A 27,753-nucleotide genomic window follows, 5' to 3' on the forward strand; every position below is an offset into this window, starting at 1 on the left:
TTGTTTTTGGTTTTTTTAGTCACATGCATTAGCTGATGTTGTAAGAAGATGCAATCGAACTATGGAGTCTTCTCGTGAGTTGTCGCCGGAGTTGGCGATTTCCTTTACTATGGATATGTTACGTAATTTGAGTTCATCTTGCATTGAAACCTTATCCAGAGTTGGGCAAGCACACATCCTGCAACAATATGATTTATTTACGTCTTAGTCTACAGGCATGTCCCCTCGACCAATGAGACCACCCACTCACCATGCCCCACAAACTAGTGCTTTTCAATCACCACGTATACATTGTTCCCCTAGGCTTCCTCCTCCTACCACCACTACTCCATCTTCTAGCATTTCTCGTCCTACTGTTACTACTTCATCTACTACTACTCCATCTACTACTACTCCTAGCACTACATCTCCATCTTCTACTAGTACTACTAGCACTGTTACCATTTTATCTCCTTGTCCTCACTCTACTATGTCTTCATTCACTGCTCCAACTACTGCAACATTTGCATCTCCTCCCTTGATCAGCCGCATGTACAAGAGACGAAAGGATTGCTCTTCTTCCCGCTATCCCACACCAGTTTCCGAAGAGGAGGAATCCTTAGATTTTGGGAATGTGTAGTTTTTTGTAAAACAATTGCAAAAAATTGCATAACATGGACGAGTAATGTACATATGAATTAAATTATGTTTTTGGATTGTGTCTGTGAAATGCATGAAATTGTTTTGGTATTGCTTTTACATGTATAACAGGTATAATGCAGGTTGGAAATATTGAGAGTACAAAGTTTGATTTAAACGAAGCTACGACTTCCTAACAATAAGGTAACCGCTAAGTGAATTAGCGGTTTCTAATGTTATTAGAAACCGCTAATTCACTTAGCGATTTATTACAGTATAAACCACTAATTGAATTAGCGGTTTAATATTATTAGAAACCGCTAATTCACTTAGCGGTTTCCTTATTAATAGGCAAAAAAAAATTATTCAATTTATCAAGTTGATGACGTGGACGGTACGTCCGGAATTTTAATAAATTGTAGCGTATTTAGGGAATTTTTTTATCTTTCAACATTATTTACGGAAATCGCTCTAGTATTATGTTTTTGATTAATTGATTGATTTTTGATCTCTTGATATTAAGTTATTGATGATTGATTGATTATTAAGATACTTTTGGTCAAATTTCCTCATTAACTAGTTAAACCCTAGACATTTATCTTAAAACAAAGACAGTATTATAAAACGAATATACGTAGTATTACCAATCCATACCTTTTTATTTACACCTTTTCCATTAAATAAGCACCCATAAATTGAGATGCACTAAAAAATAGACCGATAATGCTATTGAAAAAACTCGGAAAAAATCCATTATTTGTACACCTAATAGAGGCCAATTACATTACTAGATCTATGATGAACAAGAGTACAATTACCCTTTAGAATTATACACCTTTTTCTTGACAAAGTGCGGCGTGACTAAGCAAGTTTGCTAGAGCCCCACAAGCTCATACACCTTTCCAAATGTGCTTACTTCTTTTTGCATGCTAACTTCTCTGTCCAGATTCCTTCTTACCCTCGCACTTTCTAGGATTACCAATACTAATTTAATTTAATCCCCTTCACTTTGTAAGATTCTTCTTCTCTGATTTCCATGTTGATGCTTCTACTTCTTTAATTTAATCTCTCCATTTTCAACTATTTCTACAGTACACTTCATTGCTTCACATCACTCTGATTCTGAGATTTACTCCTGTTTCAGAATTTCTGATTGTTCTTTTCAATTACCCAGTTTGGTTTTGTTCTTGGTTTGTTGGAATTCAACTGAATTTTGATCTGGGTATCTCAATTTTGGTCCTTTTGAGGTAAATTTTGATTAATTTTTGTGGGGTTATCCCCAATTTTGTGATTATGTAAATTGAATTTTCTTATTTGTTATTTGCTCTGGTTTTGTTATATGAGAAAAGAATGATGTTATTTGGATGGAATTTGATGTGTGAGATTCATATTATCATATAGAAATACATTTTTGATAACAAGGGGTTAAATATTAACCATAATAATCATAATAGGAATTGGAAGATTATTCAGAGATTTGTTTTATGTCGGTTGTTATGAGTTTGTATTAAATTGGATGTGAGCTTAATTTATTATTATTGCCTCGATATGTGTATAAATGAATATTCAACAAGATATGTGCTTCTTTTTTGTAGGGGGGTTTCCCTCTTTTAAGGGTTCGCTTTAAAATTTTGCAGCTTTTTTGGGATCTCAATGTTCTTGGCTATGTTTTTGAATAATTTGCCTTTTTGTATTGTGTTTGAAATTTGAGATAAATTTATGTATTTGAAAGTTGTGAATGTGTGTCATCATAATTTCAAATCTGTCTGTTGGGTTTAAATTTAGAAAGCTTTCAACTTTGAAGTGTTCGAAATTTAATGTAGTTGTATTGAATGGGTTGTGCTTGATTTTATCCTTCAATTTTGCACTTTGGCAGTAAGTTTAGTTTTGTGTTGTTTTTTGATGTGTTTGCTTAGCTTATAACCTAGTCTTGACACGAAGATGATTCAATAGTTTACTGTTCGAGAACGAGTATTTCTTTCCCCATTGTATGTCACATCGAATGATTTGTTGGATTCTTGTGATTGACAAGGATAACTGATTTCCTGGTTTTGTGGATTGCTGAACTTATAGGGAGAAATCTCTGTCTTGGTTTCTTTTTATGAGTGGATTGTCTAAAGTAGAGGTCTGGGGATATGGGGGCAGCGAGCTCTAAAATAGAAGATGATAAATCCTTGAAATTATGCCGTGAAAGGAAGAAATTAATTCGAGTAGCTCTTGATGGGAGGTGTGCCCTAGCTGCTGCTCATTATGCTTACATCCATTCTTTGAAGGCTACTGGAACGGCAGTAAGAAAATTTGTGCAACCAGATGGTCCAGTAGAGTCTTCCCTGTATACTTCCACCAGTGCCACTCCAGAACCACTTGCTTTGACAGAGAGGTCATATTCTCGTTTTTCATATCCTTCACCATCAGTGTCACGTGTGGAGACTAATGAACGTCTGGCTACATCTCCTTCACCTCCAACTGCGGGTCGGTATCAGGTGCACCGTATGAATTTCAGAGGAAGCTTCATAAGAAAAGTTGAAGAAAAGCCTCCAGTAGTTGTCACTGGGACTGTAACTTCATTGAGCACACCACAAAATTCCACTCCTCGGTCGATTGATAGAACCGAACACTCTCCATCAGAAACTCCAATTCACCAGCCTGGAACTCCGTCCCATCTACCTGAAAATTCACCTTGGGATTATTTTGGGCTTTTCCATCCAATTGACAATCACTTGTCACCCGGTGAGCAAAGAGATCTAGACCATGATTTTGGAAACAATGATAAGCATAAACACATTAAACAAGATGAGGAAGTTCCTGAACTGGAAGATGGTAAGGAGAAAATCTTTTCTAGTGGAAGTGAAGAATCTGATTCCGATGAATTTGATGATCCCTCTTCTGATACACTAGTTCGAAGGTTTAAAAATCTAAACCGGGAAGAAAGTAATGGTGGAACAAGTACCTCTCCTACAGCGCATAGTGCTGAATCAGAGAATGAAATGTTTGATGAAGAGAAAGTCAGCTCTCCTATGTTGTCACCCTTGAAAACAAAAGCTTCAGAAGCTACAGTTACTCCTGCAACTAAGGTAACATCAGAGAAAGATGGCGATATTGAGCATAAGATTGCCCCTAAAGACTTTCTCTCTAGTATGAGAGAAGTTGAAAGTCTTTTTGCTAGGGCTTCTGAATCTGGGAAAGAAGTACCAAGAATGTTAGAAGCAACCAGAATACATTTTCGTCCCTTATTGCCTGGGCAAGAGTGTAAGAACCTTTCTCATTTCTTCTTTTCATATTATCTAGAGAAAAAAAAGAATCCAATTCTTCCTTCTTCTTTATTACTCGATATTTCTTTTCTTGTGTCATTAAAAATTTGAAGTTTCTGTAAAGACTTGAGCTTCAGTTCAATTATTTTGGATGTTTATCTCGTTTTGTGGCTTTTATGATAATGGCTCACTGGTAGTCTTTATATCAAATTAGCATGCATCTATTTTTTTTTTTTTTTTGTTCTTCAATCTTAAGACTTGTATAATTATAGATTACTGCTTGGTATGCAATCTTCATATGCCCATATGGTCTGTGGGGTTGACATAAAGTGCTTTGTGTAGATTATGAGGCTCACTTTCAAATGTGGGATGTGATTTCAGCATGTAATTCTTGTTGGGAAGTAAAGAGTTAGAAATGTTCCATTGATTTTGTATAGATGCCGCTTCATAAATATTGCTTAGACATGGGAATTACATTACCATTCATGGTCCACCCAAAATCGCAGTTGAGATGCTAACGAATGATGGAACTTATCTCACCTTTACTGTAGTTTGAGTTTAAAACCCATTTGAAAATATTTTTTCTCTCACCCTTCTCTTTTCATCAGGGAGTTAACAGTCTTTTGTCCCTATATAGTGTCCTCATTGTCTAAATTCTGTAATGGACTGATATTACACATGCTAATAACAGTAAAATAGAGAAGAAAGATTGAGGCTTTGATTAACAAAAACAACGGTTTACACAATCGATAGGTTTAGCCTATCAAGCTCTATAGTGAGTTTAGCTCACAACTCTCCAACAATGGCTTTAGGCCATGACTCTCTAAGGTTTCCCTCAATACAGAATTCTGCCTCTTTCTCAATATCTCTCTTCCCTTTTTATACTTACATTCTCCCTCCCTAGGATGATTCTAGACTGATTCTTTTGTTTCATGTGCACAGGTGGCATCTCTTAGTGCATTGCCTTTTTACCCTTCTTATGTACTACATTTGATCAATATTAACAAACTAAACTACCCGTAATACCCTTCCCTTAAGACATTTCATTACAAATTCACTAGTCTATGCACGCTTACCTTGTCCAGACTCCAGAGCCTGGGAAATTTCCTGGCCTTGTGGATTGTATGTTGTTACTTGGTCATAAGTAGCTGCATAGACCAAATTTTTGAAGCAAATCCATTTATGACCTTCCATAGGGGCTGTGCATACTTACATTGTCCCGATGCAGGAGACTGGCCGCGTCCCATATATTTACTGCTGCTATTAGATCCCTAAGTAGCTTCATATGCTAACTTTTTAATGTGCATCTATGTTCAATATTCCTGTAACTTGCTGGTTGGGAATAATTTTGGGATTATACGAGGTGAACTTTTACTTCTGTGCTGGGAAGGGGAACTATCTAAAGAGATTTGCTAGTTAAGGTATTTTGTGAAAGGATAACGGTGTAATCTTTCTATGCTATTTTTCTGTAAGGCAACTTTTGTTAAATTTTCTCTAAAACATGCAACTTCTCTATTGCAGCTGGTGCGTCAACAACGGCTACTCTACTCAAGGCTTGTTTTTCCTGCGGAGAAGATCCAAGCCACGTTCAAGAAGGTGACTTTCATTATTGTAAACCTACAGTTGTGTATGCCTTGACTCTGATGTCTTTATGAACGTATTATTGGACTTGCCTTGTGTTTTCCCTTACTATGCCTCTGTATACATCTATTATCTTTCTTCTCAATACATAGCTGTTGTGAAATAGAGGTGTCATTCTTGCACTACCTGCTGAGCCGAAATGGCTTAACAGAGTGCTAGCTATTGTGACATATTGCAGCTGAGAATGGAGGTGTCATTCTAGCACAACCTGCTATGTGGAAATGCTTAAATGGAGTACTAGATATTGTGACCATTGCTCATACTCTAATGTGACTAATCTGGAACCAAAAAAAAGAAAAAAATTCAAGCCTTAGCAAGTGTTTACAGTGAAAAAAGGAGAATAGAAATTTAGCTACCAGGCGAAGGAGAGGAGAGAGGCAAGCATTTGAGGCTTTGAGCCATTGTCACAAAGGTGATGAGAGCAAAACTTTGGACAAGACGGCCGGAGTGCTGGTCATCACAATGCACTTGCCAATCCTCATTTTACAAAGGCCTGGTGTCTCACTTGCTTTTATAGTGAATTTCTTCATGAGCTGACAAATCGATGGATTTTTCTTTAATACCCTAAAAACCTTAAACTTTCTATGTATTAATTGAAGTCTAGAAAACTAATAAAACAAATTACAAATTATTGACTAGACCTTCTTATCTCTCTCTGATTTCTAGTTTGCATTGCATCTGTGATCGTGTGCAAATTGTCATATATGACCCGCAATTCATTCTCAAATCAGCGTTGGTTTGTATCGACACTGTTGTACGGTTAACATAATTGAATGGTAAACAACAAGGAATGAATTCTTAGGTCGATATGTAGGGAAATGTTTTAGTCATTTTGTTTCAAATCGTGTTGAATTATACAAGTAGTGCCAAGGTGTGATAAAAATTCATCACTATGTGATTTATATTCTGCCCATGTTATGCTAAAGGGACACCTTTGTGGTTATAATGATAGGGATGGTCGTTTGGGTTGTTTGCATAGTAGTTCTTCCATGCTTGGATTGAAGAAATTGAATTGTTATTCCCTTGAGTAGAGAAACACTCTTAGCCTTTTGGGTGAGTGAATGGCATCCCTATTGAAGAGCCTGGTGAGAAAGAAACCTAAAACTCATAGTGCGCACACAGAGAGACTTATTCAATTAAGAAAATCGAAGAGCTAAAGATGGGATTGCTACGTTTTACATGTGGCCTCATAAGGTGAAATATGTAGAATGAGTGATAGAAGATGAGGTGAGCTTACAGATGTGACCTTCATAGATAGTATGATGTGGTTCATGTGATGAGGAAGCATTTTGGTGCTTCTATAAGTTGATACAATTTTGTCGTCTTATAAATCACAAAAGGAGAAGAGGTAAACATAAGACGATCGAGATTTGACTCATTTAAGAAGAATATGGAGGATGTTGGGAGAAAAAAAGGGTGCATTTTCCATTGTTTTAATAACAATTGGTTGGACTGAGAAAAAGTAGGGAAGAGATTATATTGTATATAAGACCACAATTTCATGTTTACATAACTCTTGCTATACCACTAGGTCACCACATAGTTCATGCTCCCTCCTTCCATTAAAGATTATTTCATTTCATATGACTTTCTGGTCTCCAAGATATGCCTCTATTTACCCTTCTCCCTTCTTTCCTTATCTTACTTCTTTAATTCTAAAATTAAGAATCAGGTTGATTAAGGCATAACATAAAATTCTTGGTCTCTTATTAGTTTTAACATCTAATTAAATTAATGCCCCATTATTATCATTTCAATATATCTCTCTTTCCCAATACTATAAAGTGCGGGCCCACACTCTATTGCATTCATAAAAAAGGATACTCTGCTACTTTTAAGGTAGTTAAATATAAAAGCGGGCTGTTTAAAGGTGGTAAAAGTCAAAAATTCCTAAATTCTATTTATTTTAGGAAGCTTAGTTGGTTTCTTATTTTGTAGGTACCTTTGTTGTTTCTTATCTTTTAGGAATCTTATTGGTTTTCTTATTTTTTTAGTTTGTAATGCCTATTTAAGGCCACACATATCTTCAATAGACTGATTGAGAGAGAGATTTGATTCTTTTGCTATCCAGGGTTATGATTCTTTTCTCTCTAATTCGCCTTCCTAAAGTCCCAAAATAATTCACACGATCTTGTTCTAACTTTTCAAGCAAATTCGGATAAAACCACGCTTCACTAACCCAAGAAGTTTGCTGGATCAAGTTGACTGATGATTTGAGGCTGATTTTGGGTTGGGGATGAAGTGGAATACATTTTTTGATGGACACAGTGCTTGATTTTTAGTCTAAACAAGTCTAAACACTGAAATTATTAAGCTATTAATGGAAATGATGGTCACAAATATGTCTAGGCAGAACTAAGCATATAACTTTTGGCAGTTAAGTACTCAAGCACAGTAGCAGATCCAGAAAGTTTAGGGTGAGGGTTTGGAAGCTTCAAACATACAATGAAAATATCTTGGTTTTAAATTACAGACAATGTATAGGTGTGCTTAAATTTTTTTTTTTTTTCAAAAAAAATTAAAAAACTCCGATCTACTAATGGATTTAATTCTTTGGATGTCATTTTGTACTTCATGTTTAAGGAGGAAGGGTTTTGGGTTAAGGATTTTATTTCTTATGTTGTGTTAAAGGAAGGATTTGGGTTAAGAATTTAAAGGGTAGTAAGAGTTTTTGTTTTGTTGGTTTGAAATGAGAGAGGGAAACAAAAGCAAGGGAATAGTATTAAAGGGGAAAGATAAGGGAAACATAGATACCATGGTGGTTCCACCACTACTCAGGCATTAAGGTAATTGGTGAAGATAGTGATAAATTTGTAGTTTAGTCTTAAACAATATGAAGTTCATTGAAATTATTCTTATCTAATTGTTAGAATGTGCTATACGAGAGCTCTCCATGGAAGTCATTTCTTGTTTAACCAAACAAAGCCTTGCCTAATGGATGTGTGCAAGAACATGAAATATTTTTCTTAGCCTTAAAGTCTTGAAGTTAAGTGAATTTGGAGTGTTGTGTTAGCACTGAATGTGATGAAGAAGACATGAAAACTTCTAAAGCTTATATAGATATGATAGGGGACAAAAAGAAAAGAAAAGGGAAAAGGACAAGGGCTTGATGATATTTTCTCAAGTCTCTTTGGTGCCATTGGAATTGGGTAGGCTATATCTTAAATATACGTTCCCTATATCTCATTATATCTGCATAGGTACACATTACAATAAAATAGTAAACGATTGAATTGAAATATTACTCTTTCTTTTTTATAAATTAAACCAGCATCCTCGTGAATTTATCAATACTCTTTGCACTACTTTCTTTATAAAGTCGTCCCACATTACTGGCAACACTTCTATAGATGGAAATGACCTTATGCATATATTATGACCATTGAAACAACTCACTAATTCCTAAAAATATGACCTACTTTCCACTAACAGGAAAAAGAAAAAGAAAAAAACAAAAAAAGAAATCTATCAACTAAACACTATAAAAGTATAAAGTCACCTGCTGTGATGAATAGGCGTGACTAATTTGTGATGGAGGGAGTACTCACAATGAAAAAGGGCTTAAATAGAGAGTAAAAACAATAAATGGCATGAGTGAAGAAATTATTCAAATATTTGGGTGATTGTATATGTGAATGAACTTCATTGCCATTTAGGGGGGTACCTTGCAAAAGGCTAGGAAAAGGGGCATAATAAGCATGTGTCATATGACTGTATGTAATGTTTGTTGTTAGTGTTTCTGAAGGACTTTTAGGATATGCTCTCTTTGATTGAAATAAGGTGGTTTGGTGTGGTCTGAATTTATGTAGTCTGGTTTGTAGTTTGTGTTGGTGTAATCAAGCTTTAAACATATTTGTTCACTAATACTTCCTTCGTTTTCTTTTAGATGCAACACACCCTTTAGCGCGGTAATTAAGAAAGGTGGGGTTTACATGATATAATAAACTTTAAAATAGGATAAGTGGTTGATAGGAGTGTAATTTAATGGGCCATATGCTTTAAATAAGGGAAATAGTATAGTTTTACCCTAAAGTAACTTTCCTTTTATAGTGTGTTGCAAGTATTGTGACATTTCCTTTATAGGGAAGTGTTGCAAGTAAAAGAAAACGGAGGAAGTATAAAAGAAAAATCATTATCAAGTGGAGTCTTGTTTTTTTTTTTTTTTTTTTTTTTGGAGGGAAAGTGTTTAATTTGTCTTTATTCATACTTTCCAAATTTATAATTTTTACAATGTTTACTTATACAATATTTTAAACAATAAGTATTAAAAAGTAAGGCCTTGTTCTCTTCACCTTAAAAAAAATTATATTGGGTAAAAATAATAAAGATAATTCCAATTCAGTAAAAATAAATTTTTGTTTAGTAAAAATAAGTTAAGTTTAGTTCAATAAGTTTAAAGTAGAAATATAATAGATTATCAGTTCAAGTAATTTCAAATCAGTAAAATTAATTTCAGTTCAGCAAATATAATTTTAGTTTAGTAAAAATAATTTCAGTTCAGTTGAAAATTTGCGGTTAGTCTTAATTTATTTAGAATAAGTTCTTGAAAATAAGATAAAGAGACCATAGCCTTAGTTTTGTGTGTTGAAACCTTTTTAGAGTTTTTACTACCCTTGTTTCTCAATACATGCATAATTTCTATTTGCTTGCAAATCAATTGTGTGAAGAAAGGGATGAACTTTGACAACCTTTTGGAAGAGAGAGTGTGTACTACAAAGTTTTAAAAGTGGATTAGTCCCTACTTATATACTAGGTAGCACGAAAACTGTTACAGGATAAAAACTGGAAGAGTATGGGGACTGAAAAATAGTAAAATCATAATTTCAAGAAATGTGTACGGCAAGAATACAACCAAAAAAAATAAGGAAAAAAATAAATTGTGCTTAAAAAAAAATACAAAGAAGTAACTCAAAGATTAAATAATTAATAGTTAGGTCAGTCACAAGACTCACAACTTACAAATCAATTAACAAATTATTAAGAAAATAGATTTACAAAAGGCAGAATATAAATGATTGAAGAAAACATAACATCCATATGACCCCACTTCAAGAAATTTATGGAAAGAATGAAGGTAAAAATAAAAATAAAAATGAGTACCCCTTTTTAGTTGATATAGAATGGATACCGATGAATTTTGCCAAAAACATCTTTGAATAGCCCCAATCAAGTATTGACTGTACCCAAAATCATTGACCGTATCCATTATTTGGAAACATAACAGAGATATATTCATGGAGTACCCATATCATCCAGGGTACCTGCTGAATACCCATTACTGATTCTTCAATTTGAAGAAGCAACTGTGCACAACTCATAAGTGCAGTGAAGTGAATTCACCCCCAAAAAAAAACTTTCCATTGAAAGGAAATGATGCATGTTTAGTAAAACATCCCTAAAGGAATATGTTGCACGTATCAGGAATGGCAGTAGTTACTTTTTCCTGACAATTTATGTACTCCCATCTATTAATTTGAATAGCATGTTTTTGACAATATATAATCAGAACAGCTAGAGAAGTAAGTGTATAGACTGTATACCACAACTTTGATATTATGATTTTGGGATATCATGAACTCAAATGTTTATAGATTTGCATTTTGCTAGTCTGATGTTGATGTCAATTGCCAAAGCTTGCTTATTCATAGTTGGAAGAGCTTGCAGCATTTGTTCTTTTCTGACCAGTCTGGCTTTCATTTTGTATGATGACTTTTAAGAGTTATTAGCTATTGATATAATTTTTTTTGGTCCTTCTTCAGAGCCTACTCAGTCCTCAATGAAATACTTGACGTGGCATCGAACTACATCGCTCCGCTCATCATCATCCAGGAACTTTCATGATTCACATGCAAGAGAAGATGTTGAGGACTTTACAAGTGATCTATTTGATAATATCTACATGAATTCTGGTAGTCATGCTTCTACTTTAGATAGACTTTTTGCCTGGGAGAGAAAGCTATATGATGAAGTTAAGGTACTTAATCTTCCCTTAACTGTTTTTTCTGGACCTTTCTCAACTTTACTTTCATATCTGCTGACATCCTTATAGTTTTGGATCGATTCAGCTATCCATTTACTGGTATGCCATTAGTTGAAGATTTGTTGCAGTTTTCAAAATTAGTGTATAATGTTCTATTAGTTATGTGCTTTGTACAATTGTTTGAATTTGGACAAACATTGGTTCCAAATTATTTTGTGGCTTGGAATTAAACACGCAGCAGTTTTGAGTAAGCATATTAAACCAGCCTGGATCTGGGAAATAACTTGGGTAGACTGTTGCTGCAATAGGAAAATGCTAGATCCTTCCTCGTAACTTTTGGCATTTGGTCAATCAATGTGTCAAACCTTGCTGTTTACCCATCTTTTAGCAATAGGTCATAGGTGATATTTAATATAACAAACTAACAGTATTCGCCAATTATTTGTTAGTCAAGTCACAATCATATTGAGACAGATAAAAGATGAAACAGACCTTTTAGGATGTTAATTTGAAGGCAAATTTCCCTGGTTCCATTCAGACAGATAAAAGTTGCAATGTTTGTGCTTTGTTATCATGTTTCTGATTATTAATGGTTTTTTCTAGAAATTATATAGTCTTAACTTTGGTGTGTTTTTCTGCTCATCTTAACTCCAAAATTTTCCTTTCTTCAAGGTCAATAGTATTGGGCTTTAGGTTTGTTACTATTGTCCAAATCATTAGGTTATTTTTTAATGCGACAAATTTTCTGTACATGGCTACCTTTTCTATGTCTACTTTCATGTCATAAAGGTCAAGTGCTTGAACATGGACTTGTAGCCTGTCTTTCATGATATTTGAGAATCTGGGAGACGTGGTCTTGCCGTCTTGGCATGGTAGTTACTAGATAGGTTTTACCATGTTTTATGCGTAGATACTCCTTGCTGTATAGCTGACTAGTTGTTGGGTTGTTCAATAGTAATAGTTTCTGTAATTAGATGTGGTTCTGTTGTGCACGATTTTCTTACAATGGGCATGTATAATTTGTTGAATAGGCAAAGACTCCCAGGTAAAGGGTGGGATCTTTCTGCTGTTGGAGTAAAAAATGTTTCATCGAGAAAGTTATTGTTTGAATGCTACTTTACATATGATGTGTGGAAAATATGATTTAATTTTGATGGCAATCTACTAATGCTTGTGATATTTACATGACCTTAATGATGGTTTGTGTACCATCCTCATATTTATATTGTTTTATCTGTAAAAACTTGCTTTGATTACAGGCTAGTCAGCTTGTCAGAAGGGAGTATGACATTAAGTGCAAGATTTTGAGAGAACAAGAATCTACGAGTGAAAGTCATCAGAAGATTGATAAGACTCGTGCTGTTGTCAAGGATTTGCATTCTAGGATTCGAGTTGCAATCCACAGAATCGATTCAATATCAAGAAGAATCGAAGAATTGCGGGACAAAGAGCTGCAGCCACAACTTGAGGAATTAATTGAAGGGTATGTTCTCCCAGATTTCTTAGTTCAACAATAAAAAAAAAACCTAAAAATTAAAAAAAAAAAACTTTTTGTACAGCCCAATTTCTTATTAAAAGTGGAAAAAAAAAAAAGAAAAAAAAAAGAAGCTGAAATGGACTACTACTACTACTACTACTACTAGGAATTATAGGTAAAATTCTATAACAATTTTTTTGCAAAAGCTATCTTCAGGCTATCTGCTGTAGCCTGTAGTTCAGGCTCCATACGGACATTACAAAAGCCACTTGATTCTGGATCATGACCTAAAATAATGGATTACATAGAAACTCTTAACTTCCCAATTTCGGTATGTTTGGTGTTGTAGTTGGGCAGGTGAGGTTTAGTTGTGGGGTTTTTTTGGTTTTGGCGTTGGTGATGTTTGTGGTGGACTTGGGGTTAGGATGGTCTTTAGGGTGGTGGTAAAGAATGGTCAAAGATTTCATGGTGGGTTTTTGTATGAGGTGGGATTAATGATAGAGGAAAATTATCTCATTTTATTGTTTTATTTTATTTTATTTATTTATTTATTTTCTATTTACAAAATACTAAACACGCAAAACTGCAAGTAGTCTCTACTGACTAGTAAAGTCCACTGCATTTTTACATGCCGAAGGCCCAATATCACACTATCTAGCAGTGTTTAAAACTGGTCTCAAGTAAGCAAAGGGCCTGTAGTCCCATCCGTATAAGCGTTACTTCAATCATAAGGTTGGAGGAGATGTGATTCGGACCTTGACTTATGTTTGTTGGATGGGAGATCTTGTAATAGATCAACCTAAGGAAGGGTAGTATAGGTATTCTAGTAATATTAGTTCACTAGGTTAATAGTCCTTAGTATAAATAGAGAGGGAAGGAAAGGTAATAGGTAGGCAAAAATTAGATGAAACTTGTTGAGAGTTGTGACCTCAAGTCACTTGGAGAGTGGTAACCTAAAGTTACTGATTGGGAGAGAATCAAGCCTCTCGAAAGCTTGATAATCTATCTTACGAGTAGTTTGTTTAGTGTGTTAGTGTGTGTAATTTCATCTCGTCAATTATAATGTTTCACATTTAGCTTTTATTATTCCTCCTTTAATCTGCAATTTTCTGCCATTAGTTACTGTTTAATACTTAGCCATGTCGGTACATGACAGATCTACCATTGTGTTTTCCTTGTTTCTCATTATGATAATGTCTTGCTCCTTGTGTGGCTGAAATCTTATAATCTACTAGTTGCTGAGCTCACCAACTCATTGCATTGTTTGAAGCGATTTAGACGGCCTTGTGATCATTGTGGTCTCAACTGTTTTTACTTGGTTTGAATGCTTCTCTCACGAGGTTCATTTCATTACAGATTACGAAGAATGTGGGCAGTTATGTTTGAATGCCACAAGCTACAGGTGCATATAGTTACTATTGCATTCATAAATGGCAACGTGAAACTATCCTTACAATCAGAATCACGTCGTTACATCACTCTCCAACTTGAAGACGAATTGGACAAACTGTCATTGAATTTCACCAAATGGATCAATGCTCTGAAGTCCTACATCCAGGCAATTAATGAATGGTTAAACAAATGTGTCATTGTTCAGGAGGCATCTTCAAAGAAGCGAAGGTGGGGGCCTCCACCAGAGCGGAGATTGAGGTCTGCAGGCCCTCCAATATACACCATCTGTGGTGCTTGGCATGACTCACTCAAAGATTTGCAAGTGACGGAAGTGGCAGATAAAATCAAGGGCTTAGCAACCGAGATATCACACTTCATTCCTCACCAAGAGAAAGTCCACGGGAAGAGGACCTTCAAAGAAGCACAACCTGTGGTTGAAATGCGTACTCATGAAGGCTTTGAGGAGTGGAATACAGGCTATGATCGATTCCAACTAAGTTTTGTCCATTTTCTCAACGAGCTTTGTAAATTTTCAGATCATTCTCTGAATATGTATACGGAGCTACAGACTAAAATCGAAGAAGCTAAGAGACTCTATGAGCACAAGATGTCTCAACCGTAATTAAAGCTGTTTGACAGGGGGCCATATGGTATACAGATACAGGTATATATATTAAACTTTCTTCAATGGAACTGGGGTGAAATTTTATTGGTTTTGGCATATGTACAGGGATGAAGAATAAAGATATACTCCTGTCTCGAAGGTTCGTAACTCTTTCTGAGTTTAATAAAAGGAGTTAATTTGATTATATCTTCCCTACAGTCATGTAGTCTAAGCTATTCAATTGTTGTTGTAAGAAAAATAGCAGAATGATGTATTTGGTTAAATTTTATACATGAAATGCAAAAGTTATAGTAGGTTTAGTATTAGCAAAATGGTCAGTACAGATCTGTCATTGGATTCATCTTTACTACGAATTTTTGGGTTATTTAATTTTGGCTGCTTGGTGGCTGAAAATTAAGTGCAATGCCCTTGTATTGCTCTAAATTCCAGATGTTGACATGGTGTAGATCTTCACTTGTAATTTAGCAATGTTAACTACCTAAGAATGATTAACCTGCAATTACACGATTTTCAGGTAATTAAGCAAACTATTTATCAAACAATATAAATGGTAGTAGCTTTTGCTAGTAGATTTTTTTTCCTTAAAACAAACTAGGGTGGTTAACGTGCGCGATGCATGTGCCATATTTAGCAATATTCAGGAAGCTTTTTCGGTTTGATCTTACACTACAACTTGGATTTTTTTTTTTTTTAAAAAAATTTGAATTTGAAAACACACTGCAACTTTAGTTGTTAGTTGATGAGGAAAAATATGTAAGCAAATATTTTAGGGTTACAAGTGTCCACACACTATTCTTAAATCCCTACCTTATAAAAAGTAGAAGATTACTCTTATGAATAGTGTGATGGCAATTATACCCTTCAAAATGTGTATTTACCTATATACCCTCATTAATATGTACAAGTTTATATAATGAATAGTATTGGACAATTACACCCTTTAATATATTTATGTACTTATTTGCTCTCATTAATATTAATTGTCTTGGATATTTATTTTCTTAAAAATAGTTATTTATATATTTTCTCTCATTAGTTTTGCCAACAACTAAATCTAAGATTTTAAGGCCAAACTAAAAAAGCTTCCAGACATGGCTAGATATGACGCGCGCATCGTGCACTTTTGCTGCCCTAGTGTTTTAAAAAATAGTTAATTAAATAGGGGTAATTAAGTAAATAAACATTTTAGAGGGTAATAAAGAGTTACGGAGTATCTTATACTTTTTGAAATGTAGGGAAAAAATTGGTAGTAGCATTATTACTCAAATTAGCTCTTTTATTTATTTATTTATTTATTTATTTTTATTTTTTTTGAAGAAAAGCCCAGAGGCTATTAAATTTCATTCATTGCTGAAATTCATTGTTTCAAAAAAGGTTGTAATATTTAATATAAAAAATTATATTATAATGAATATGGATGGAATATTAAGGTTGTAATATTTAATATAAAAAATTATATTATAATGAATATTGACGGAATATTCCTCGAGGGACCTTCTCTGGAGGCTAGTGTACCATTTTGTACATATTATACAAAAAGTAGTTGAGGTCGTACTATTTTACAGAGATTATTAATAGTTGATTGAAGTCGTATTATACAGCCTATTTTCCTTAAAAAAAAAAAAAGTAGGACTAATTTTTTGCTTTAAATCTATTTTATTTAAAAGCTTGTAAAAAAATGTATTTTATGTTAAGTTTTTTCCGAGGAATTGAAGGAAGCTTCAATAAAAGTTGTAACTGATAATTCTTTTTCTATTTTTATATATGAAGTGCTAGGTGGAATGAGAAATGTAAACAACAAAGGGAATCAAATCTTCATAATTCATGACAAACATTATCATTTATTGCATAAATTATACATATATGCCCTCAAATTTTGTATAACTCTACTACTTTGCCTTTCTTGTTTTCCATCTTAACTTGAGAAAACACCCCCCTCAATTTTTGTAACGCATAAATTCATTAGTATAAACATCAAATATTTAACAACAAAGTTTACCCAAAAAATGTTTTACAAAGAATAAAATAACACAAGCTAGGATTAAGGAAGATCATTCCATAATTTGTCATCCTCTTCTTGTCAATCAATTTTGATTAATTAGGTCCCACCAAAACCATCAATTATGCCTGAAATAGCTCTTGTCAATTAGGGTACAATCTCACCCACATTACCATGGCTTGGCGTTAACCTTACACTTCTTTGATACAACCTTGGCGTTTGTGGCTAACGCGTTAACTGTTACACCACATGAAACCTCGATGTTGATAGTCCATGTCTTAATGGATCCAATCTTGATCTTAACAGGGACCTTAACGTTAATGTCTAATGGTACCTTACCATCCTTTTGTTGTGTGAGCAGTTTGTCGCGTGCTGACTTGGACAACACGATCCCAGCCCCCGTTAACTTTGTTGAAAAAACCGTTGAGCTTTTAGGGGGCTGGTAGAAGGCTGGCAGTTTACCATTACATAGGTTTAACCCATCATGATAAATCTTAATCAAGCTCCCTTGCTCGTAGTAAATTCCAATTTTACCATTGTTATTCGTGGACTTCAACGTTACATTAAACACAGGAGTCATGGTTGAGGATGTCGCGATTGTTGAGAGGTTGACTCCTTTAACGTGCACACTCTCAATGGAGTAGCTAGGAGCCTTAGGTCTGTAGACAAGGTATAAAACTGCACCGGTGACAGCGAGCAGAGCAGCAAGGATGAGTATTCCAGCGAACATGCAGCAACAACAACGTCTGCACCCCCTTCGGCCAGCCTTCTTTTTGGTGTAGAGCTTGAATTTGTGTGCATTTTCTGGTGGTGGGACGCGGTATACTTGATCCTTGGGTATTTGCACGACGTAAGTTCCAGGGTTAGGACCATAACCGTAGCCATAACTCATCTTAGAGGAGGCGAATGAGTCTTGACTCATGTTCCGCCCATGCCTCTGATGCTCACCTGACACTGGTGGTGAAGGTTCATTAGAATTTCCCATCAGCTTAGCATTCGAGTGTTCACCAGAATCCGGTGGTGATTCTCTCGGGTAGACTCGTTGATCAGTCATTTCTTTATCACTCGCCAGTGTCGCCAGAGAGGATTTTGTATCTGAAAAGTAAATAATTTGATCATCAGCTACTGTAATTATTGTACATCATACATGTTCAAAGAGCTGGAAATGCCTTTTCAAAACCCTAAAAGTTAATTATGCATCAAATCATGTATGCTTATCACACAACAAAAGCTAATTAATTAGCTTCAATCTTCCTTCATTTCCTGGAAGATCCATACATTATTTAACGACGAAAATCAAGCGTGCAAGTCAATAAATTATTTAGTATTATGATGCTAATGTAGTGAAATGGTCAAAAACAGAGATTAGTAAACAATTTTATGCGGTTGTTCTTTGTTAGGAGTGTTACACAAGTGGGGATGAAGTCCAAAACACAAGAAACGAAGAAAAATTTATATGGAGATTTATCTAATTATTTGACTAATTGTGCAAGAAGATCACAGTTGGATGATGTCTACTTATTAAGACTCAGTCCCTTTTGACATCATCTTAATTTACGGAGCAGGTCGAGGAAGGTTGTACTACGCTACTTGATTCGCAATTAGTCGTAATGGTGGTTTAATTGGTGTCTTTGTCAAGTTTAATTATTTGGAAATCGTATTCGTTTTTGTTGATGGAATCATACGAAACCAATCTAGCCTTAAATTTACTTGTACTAAATACTAATGCATGTTTTCATCAAATTTAATAAATTTTGTTCTTTAATTCTATCTCGACATTGTGGAAAAAACAACATTATAGTGAGCAAGTTTAATTTGATTCATCAAATAGACAATTTGTATTTTGTGAATGAATTAACAATTACTTCAAACAAGATTTATACATTCATTACTTTGTTGATCATCGAACAAATAATTTTACAATACCGGACCTAAATTATAACAGAAACAAATTATTCCTTCCGTTCCAAAATAATCGTATGTGCTATTACAATGGAGACAAATTATTCCCCCCGTCGTAAAATAATCAATCGTCGTGTTGATAATTTACATTTAAAACATAATAACAATAACTAATTCCGGACAATATTACAATTAAAACCTGCATTCCTTCTTACTACGTATAATAGTCAATAGACTCACTTGCTCTGCTTTTATCCTCTGTTTTTCGGCACTTACTAAATTAATCACTTTTGAATACTTTACCAATTAATTTTCCCCAAATTAAACATAAATAACTTTTTTCGTAATATTTTTTTTTATTATCCAAATTTCATCAACAAATTTGAATTGTAATTAATTATGATAATTAGCGGCAAATCGTACACTAGTTCCAGAATTACAATCAAATTTCCACTCATCTCTTAAATTATGAGAATGTTGATCAAATATTACACATTAAATTAAATTTAGTGCAAAATCAAACAAAATCTTTCAAAAAATTCATGAAAAAAAAAATTATGAATAAATTTGAATTAATTTATCAGCTTCAAAACCACTAACAATTTAATAAACACTAAAAAATCAGCAATAATCACATTAAAATTCAAATTCAAACCAAATTAAAAGACAAAAAAATTCAGAAAATAATCACGAAAATGCAATCAATAATCAAAATTAAACCAAATGCGACGACGAACCTGAAAAATCTGCTGCGATTCAAACGAAACTTCAAATGTCGAATTGAAATTGAGCTTTTTGAAGGAAAATGATAATGATAAAAATGAATTTGAACCTAAATAATCTTGGAAATTTCTTACAATAATCTTGCAATTTGATTCGGCAGGAGAGAGAAAATGTATGTAAGACGTGAGCAAGTGTAAAACAAAGAATAAGTAAAGTGGTGGAATTTATTTATATAAATATGTAAGAAAAAATAAGAAGAACGAGTAAACTTAATATTGAGTGACAGCTAATTATGTTAATGTCGTTTTTTGGTTTTATACGCGGATTAAGATTTAACAACGGTAATGAATATATAAATACGGTAATAAATAAACAATTATGGTATGGAATTTGGTCTGATTATATTTTAATTAAGGATAGATTATACGAGTATTTACATCCTGCTAAAAAAAAAAGTATTTATTTATTTATTTATAATCTCTCCGTTTTAAAATACTTGCTTTATTTTCATTTTTGGCCGTTTTTAAATACTTACTCCATTTAGTTATTTGAAAAGTTTTTACAATTTTATACTGCCTTTATATTTTATTACTTTCTCTAATTTTTTCTAAAAATCCGTGTATGAAAAAATGGAGCAAGTATTTAAATACAGAAAATTATAAATTATAACACGGTTTTGGACTTTTGGAGCCGGCGTGTAACGGTTTGGCCGTCGCACTATAACCGCGTTAGCCCTACCAACTAGTATTCACTTGCAACTTGCTTGCGTGTTTTTCAAACGACTACAATTTTTTTTTGTTTTTTATGAATAAAGTTTCATAATTTTTGAGATTATTATCTTTGATTTGATATGATATTGCAATATCTATTCAAAAAAAAAATATATGCTATTGCAATATGATTTCCTCGGTTCCACACTGTGATAAGTGTTACGTATTTATGAGTATATTTTAATGATTTGTAAGGTCGCGTTAAGAAAATAGTTATGCTTTTGTTTTGATAATTGGTGTTGATTATAGGGGTTGACTACTTGTTAGTTGTATGGGGTGAGTGAAAAGCTGTCAAAAAATTACTCTATTTGAGAAGTCAAAATATACAAAGACTACAGACAATGAAATAAACTCAGTCTGTATTCAAACAATAGGGTGAAATTAGTGACTTACAAAGCTCAAGTCAATATTCAACGATCAATTTGACCTAATATTTTATGATCCGAACTCAACCTTGAACTTGAACATGAACCCGACTTGATATCAATCGACTTGTACCCCCGACTCACAAACGATCTGCAAGAATAGGCACCCTGCCCAACTAGCACTCGAAACTGATTATAACCACACGCAACCTATCATGGACACCGTACCCATTGTGACATTGACTCAATCTTATTCCACTCATCATTGGTAACTTCACTTGCTGTTCACTAGATATGTAATAAATATGAATACGGATGTCAACTCAACCTATTTTTTAACCTACCCAAAAGAAAATCAACCATAACTAATTTTGATATTATTTCTTAATATTAGTTTTTATTATTTATTTTTTTTTTGGTAAAAGGTTTTAATTTAGCTTAACAACATATTGATAAATTTTGTTCATATCATATACCTCTTGTTCGCAATTGTATAGTTTCATTAGCATACCCATAATGATTGATCAAATTGTGGTACGCCTAATAATATAGGTTCAACTTGAAATGATAGATATTAAAATGACTTGAACCGGATCCAATACAAAGAATGGACAAGTTAAAGATTATCCGGACCTATAATTATCTGACCCAAATGTAACCTAAACCCGAGTTTACAAGCCATATTTTCCCTAAACCCAACTCCATATTCAAACTTGGTATCGACTATCCCGATCAGAATTTGATTCGAATCAAACCTAACCTAGTTACTCCCAAAAGGGTAAACGATCTGACATAACCATGAAGAACTTAACCCAACCTGAACTTGAACCCAATCAGGAGCTTAGATTTAGGGAACCCTTGAAAACGCGTGATATTTGGAAGATAATAAAACCCTTTCGCCAGGTTTTGTTCTATTTATAAAAGATGTGTGTCAAAAATCATTTTATTTCTGAATAATTAAAAGGTCGTTTTATTTTTGAAAGATGAATAAAAAGTCGTATTATTCTTGACAATTTTTCTTTTCATTAATATAATAACATTAAATAAGCAATTTGCATGGATCATTATGTGAGTTGTTTTTTGTTATAAACATTATGCCACTTTTCATTTTAGTGGGCTGGATTGTCAACAATTATACAAGACCAACAAAATCACATGTTCAATGTTTCGAAATAAAGTACACTAGATTTAAGCAGCACAGTTTTCTTATCAAACATACTTCGTATTATAATTTCTTGTGATCTTTATGACACTTTTTATTATATTTTTATTTTTTCACCAAGTAAAGATTATGTAGGCTGTTTTTCTTCATTTTCTCTACTCTCTTAGCTTATAACTTTTTTTTTTGACGGATCTCTTAGCTTATAACTACTACGGAGTAGTAGCATATTTATTGATTCACTAAATAAATCCATGAAATTGATTAAGTTTTTGTGATTTAGTATATGTTCTCTCATTTGATTTGATCTACGATAACTAATCTAACTCATCTCAATATATAGTATAATTGCATGCATTGGTAGCTAGTATGTGTGTGCAAGTGTTTGAACAAAACGTCGACCTTAGTCTCTTAGATCTACTTTGTGAAGACGGGAGGGAAAGGACAAGGTTGTTATGACGACTGATGAGGATGAGGGAAGTCCGAGATGAGGATGTCAATGAGAGTAGTGAGCCAAAAGGGCATATACATATACTTCATTGATTTAGCAGCTTTGCATAATGCAGAACACAAATACAAGTTTTTAAACTGCATCAAGGAAAGCATGGCAGTAAAGAGTACTCCGTATTAGTATATACTACAGACTAGCTACAGTTGAGATGGAATTACAATAGTCAATAAAATGGACATTGATCAAACTTTTCTATCACTCATGACACAGACATGAGTTCTTTAATTAAACTCAGAATCTCGTTCCTCATCTTTGAAACAGTAATTGGTGTCACCTGCTCCTTCACATCAGAAAACCAAATATATTCCCGGTCTACATGTTCACTGCTTGTGTACCAACTGCATATGACTCTTGCAATGGCAGTCACAAACAATCCACAATCATAACCATTTTGCTGCTGTGGTGAGGACTGATCCTCCTGATACTTGACATCGCAGTCTATGTTGCCCATGAATTTAGCTACAGAAGTGTAAAGCTTTTTCGAACACGCATGGTTCAATCCTCTACAGCTGTCATGATGAACGAACACATTAGCAGTCCTATAAAATACAAGCAAACTCCAATGACTTCCTGCCTCAGCTATGGTTACATCATCGTTGTTGTTGACTGGAAATATAACCAGGTGTTTAGCAGGTAGATTTAGAGGTTCAACGAAAGCTTTATAGCTATCTTCATCTGAACAGTTCTGCAGCCAGAATGCAATTGAGGGTGGAACTAGTAAGATGTTATCAGAGGGATAGCATGATGATAGATAACTGAAGTAGAACTCAATTATACGGTCATTGAGAAAATGAGGTCCACTAAGGATATCCAAGTCAGAGCGTTGAAGCACCACATCATTGTAGCTAAGAATCATATCATCTCCAGTTGATCTCCCCATTGTCTGATAAATGTTACAAAATTCCTACAGTACCAAAAACAAGAAGACATTATCTCACATCAACATGAACCTCCATCTCAAAAACAAGTTGCACATATAAGTAACCAACAAAGGCAAAAAAAAAAAGGAAGTACACCATTTGTTGTTCAATAATGACTACAGAGTGGATTATAATGGACCCTAAGGGAAAGGACCACTTCTGATGATGCACAATATCCTATTAAAGTTAGCTGGATGAAGAGGCATATAGTTTGTTAGAGGGAACGGAAGTTAGCAGGTAAATATAGAGGATATCAGAGAGGATTGGGGAGGGGGGGGGGGGGGATGAAGAAAGCAGAATATTTTTGAGTGAATTTTATTTTTACTTAAGCCTGTGAATGGAAGTGTCCAGCCACTTGAAGGCCTGGGTTTGAAGTTTCCCTTAGTGATGATATAAATGCACGGCTGTTATATACATTTATCAAATTTCCCAAAGTCTCTTCATCCTCGTTCCTAAATTTCTGATTCTTCCATTCTACAACATATACGTCAAAAAAATTATAAATTATACTAGTATTTCTAAGTTAAATAATTCAAACCTGCACTTGAGGGGAACTCTAGCAATCACTACTAACAATGAAAAGTAAATAAGTAATGTAGTGTATTATTTCTTCCCTACGTAGACACAACAGTATGACAAAGCCTGCTCGTATGATTTGACATTCAGAGGTAGTACAAACTCTTTCAACATCTATATCAGTGTCTTCTAGCAAAGAAATCAAGAACGAAAATTGGTTTACTTTGTTTGGCAGAATAACTCATTAACTTGTACATGTAATTCTGGTATTTGATGCTTCACTACATTACTTCTACCAGAATTTTTTTGTCACTGGAGCAAATATTTGTTTTTTTGAAAAATTGGACAAAATTGGTCACCCCTACACTTGCGCATTAAAACTAAGCAAAGTAAATGCATGTTATGCATCAATTGTCAAAATACACAGTACTCCCTCCGTCCCTAAATTACATTCCTCTTTCTCTCTAATATGTGAGGAATAAATGCTAGAAAGAGGAATGTAATTTAGGGACGGAGGGAGTACAGATTACCAACATCCTACTTATTGGAAAACATAATAAATTATTCCACTGGGAACAAACAAAACCCATTATTCAGTCCTTGTGAAGAATTATTCTCACCGTAGAAATAGTATAAAAAGAAACAAGTTTTGCGTCTTTTAATTTGCAATGAATGAAACAATAACAAGGTAGTCATTGTGCACTACCACAAAAGAAATCCCAGAGATGAAATCAGTTTGCAAAGAAAAAGGTGTACATGTCCAAGTGTACGCGTGAAAGCTATCAGTGAGAGCATATCTTATACCTTTACCAAATGGCTACACAAAACGTATGATCTTTCTGAGCAATTCAACTCAGAATAGCTATCTTACTGCAATAGTAAGGAAACAATGAAACATGCTGATTATGTTCTACAACAGCTATGTCCCCGATATGTTCTATATCTATCTTATCCTTGAGGAATATAACACATTGAGCAATTAAGGCAAATCATGCCTGTTAAAATTTTTATTTGATTTGAATATGAAATGGTTACCTAGAAATTAAGATGTAAAAGGAGCTATTAACAACAAAACTCTAGCATCAACAAAAAGAAAAATTATAAAAGTTTAGATGCAGTAAGCCTACAGTTAAATTAGAACAACACTTATTTATGCTGATCAGATTTATAGAAGCTAGTCTGGGTATGAGAGGACCAAATAGGTGTGATCCAGCAGCAACAGAAGTGATAGCGACCATCAACACACAGCCTAAGGACGAGACCATAGCAGCACTGTATTCGACTATCTTCAGATTTCAAAGATTTAAAGGGGTACTTCAAATGGAGCTGAACTTCTTAAACCCCAAACACAGCATTACAAAGAAACTTGGATATTGAGCACATAATTTCAGACTTTACATTATAGGTGTGATCAAGGCAAGGAAATTAAGTCCAAGCACAAAGGGCCTGTTCTCATACAATTATTTTCAGTTCAGTTCAGTTCTGCTCCTTATTTCCTTCTCTTATAAAATATTCAGTTTAGTTCAGTTCAGTCAATGAGAACAGGCCCAAAGCACTTATTCAAGCAACAACAGAAGCAATAGCGACCATCAAAACACACGCTCAAGGACAAGACCAAGACAGCATTGAATTCGAGTATCTTCGGATTTCAAAGAATTTAAAGGGGTACTTCCAAATGAGCACAACTCTTAAACCCCAAACAAAGCAATTCAAAGAAACTTGTATATTGAGCACATAATTTCAGATTTCGCATTATAATTTTAATGAAAAAGTTAGATAAAACAAATAAACGCGTGATCAAATCAAAGTTCTACACAAGTATAATTGAACTTAATGGAAATAGCAGTATCAATTATAAACGCGTGATTAAACCAAATTCAGCAAAATCAGTAAATTAAATTCAGCTAATTGCAATTAATGGAAAGTGCAGTAACAATTGAATTAATTGCGTGATCAGATTAAGCAGAATCATTACATCATTAGATTGAAAATTTCAATTTTCATAGTTCCCTCCTAACATTCAAGGGTTTTGCAATACACTAGCTACCAAATTTGAATCAATCATCAAATTAAATCCTTCTTTCTTATAGCAAATTTCTAACCTCGGAAGAATAAAAATTATAACAAGTAAATAGTTCAATAATCAATCCAACTTAAATTCCCCCAAAAAAAACAAAAATCAATTTAACTTAAATAAAATTAATTAGAAATTAACACTAGATTGTGAAACTGAGATTAGATGATGAAGAAAAACATCTTACCTCAGTTGCTGCTTCAATGGAGGAAAGAAAGCTCACAAGTTGCTTCAATGGAGAGTTCGTTTCAATAACGAAAGAGAATTTCTGAACATAAAAGAAGTGACCATTTCATAACCCGACCCGACTCGTCAATTGCCCGTACCGGCTCGCCCCGTTAAAAGCCCAACCCTTTTACAATTTGTTTCGGGTTTGACCGGCAAATTATAAGATGCACCATGGTGCATATAGTTCTATGTGAACCACCAATTAAAATATACTATCTCTTCTCTTTCCTCCTCTACTTTCCTAATTTCTGATTTTTTTTTCCCCCTCTTTTATTTTCTCTCTCCTCTATTTTTCTTTCTATTTTATTTTTCATTTTCTTGAATTCGTTATTCATCTTTTAAATTGAATTCCTTCATATTGTTGATCACCATAGAGTGAATTCCTTTATTACAATAGATTAAATTCAAATTTTGTTTTCTTCAACCTTTGATTTGAAGCTTTTTTAATGGATTTCGTACAATGAGGTAGTGAAGCTAAAAATGGCAGCGACGTCGAGGAGAAGGTGGTTAAGACGATGGTGTGATTATTTACCAATGAGATTTCATTATCTAAATCACCATGGCTAGGTTTGAGTTTTGGAATATGTAGCTTTCATATTCTTTTGATTTTTTTTAGTGATAATTGTGTGTTTTGTTATGAACAGTCCTGTATTTGATTATATTTTAGTATTTTGAACACTTTAAGTTAAAAATATGAACGTATGATGCATTTTCTTTAAATACATAACATGTATTTTTGGAATTACGAACATCTTTATTATATTTCTGAACATGCAATACAATACTTATGAACTTATTTTTGTTTTAGATCTATGTATTTTAATTTTATTAAAAAATTTGGTATTATCTACTTTATAGTTTATTAATCTGAACATTTATCATTTTGAGCAGTGTCTTCAAGTGCAGAAGTTTTTTAAAGGGTGTTCAGTGGTTTGTGGTTGGCGTTCAGAAGTTTTTGTAGGGGGTTCAAAGGTTTTTGAAGGGTGTTTAGTGGTTTGTAATTGGGGTTCAGAAGCTTTGTAGGGGGTTCAGAGGTTTTTGTAGAGTGTTCACTGGTTTTTTATTGGGGTTTAGAGGTTTTTGTAAAGGTTCAAAAGTTTTTGAAAGGTGTTCAGTGGTTTGTAGTTGGGGTTTAGAAGTTTTGTAGGGGGTTCAGAGGTTTTTGTTGGTGTTTAGTGGTTTGTGGTTGGGGTTTAGAAATTTTTAGGGGTTCAGAATTTTTTATAGGGTGTTTAGTGGTTTGTGTTGTGGTTCAGAAGTTTTTGTAGAGGGGTTCAGAGTTTTTTGTAGGATGAATAGTGGTTTGTGGTTGTGGTTCAGAAGTTTTTGTACGGGGTTCAGAGGTTTTTGTAGAGTGTTCAGTGGTTTATGATTGGGGTTTAGAGGTTTTTGTAAGGGTTCAAAAGTTTTTGAAGGGTGTTCAGTGATTTGTGGTTGGGGTTCAGAAGTTTTGTAGGGGGTTTAGAGGTTTTTGTAAGGTGTTCAGTGGTTTGTGGTTGGGGTTTAAAAGTTTTTAGGGTTCAGAGGTTTGTGGTTGGGGTTCAAAAGTTTTTGTAGGGGGTTCAGAGGTTTTTGTAGGGTGTTCAGGGTTGTGGTTGTGGT

General features: G+C 34.0%; 1 protein-coding gene and 2 pseudogenes across 3 annotated transcripts; 1 reads left to right on the forward strand and 2 right to left on the reverse strand.

The window, feature by feature from the left end:
- The first annotated feature begins 1,480 nt into the window (after positions 1-1,480).
- Positions 1,481-15,397, forward strand: LOC145620662 (uncharacterized). Its single transcript, XM_081675367.1, has 6 exons — positions 1,481-1,865; positions 2,692-3,867; positions 5,391-5,465; positions 11,270-11,484; positions 12,750-12,973; positions 14,324-15,397. Exons 2-6 carry the CDS (start codon positions 2,754-2,756, stop codon positions 14,979-14,981), a joined length of 2,286 nt encoding a protein of 761 aa, XP_081531493.1. The 5' UTR covers positions 1,481-1,865; positions 2,692-2,753; the 3' UTR covers positions 14,982-15,397.
- A 1,397-nt stretch (positions 15,398-16,794) lies between these two features.
- On the reverse strand, positions 16,795-19,830 carry LOC145621100 (NDR1/HIN1-like protein 13 pseudogene; annotated as a pseudogene). The gene is made up of 2 exons (XR_014108351.1): positions 19,623-19,830; positions 16,795-18,078 (listed from the first exon to the last, which is right to left on the reverse strand). The product of XR_014108351.1 is annotated as an NDR1/HIN1-like protein 13 pseudogene (transcript).
- A 2,578-nt stretch (positions 19,831-22,408) lies between these two features.
- On the reverse strand, positions 22,409-26,232 carry LOC145620981 (NEDD8-specific protease 1 pseudogene; annotated as a pseudogene). The gene is made up of 2 exons (XR_014108328.1): positions 26,111-26,232; positions 22,409-23,317 (listed from the first exon to the last, which is right to left on the reverse strand). The product of XR_014108328.1 is annotated as an NEDD8-specific protease 1 pseudogene (transcript).
- Between the last annotated feature and the right edge of the window lie 1,521 nt (positions 26,233-27,753).

The sequence above is a fragment of the Chenopodium album genome, chromosome 27, assembly GCF_948465745.1.
Source record: "Chenopodium album chromosome 27, dcCheAlbu1.1, whole genome shotgun sequence".
Taxonomy (NCBI): domain Eukaryota; kingdom Viridiplantae; phylum Streptophyta; class Magnoliopsida; order Caryophyllales; family Amaranthaceae; genus Chenopodium; species Chenopodium album.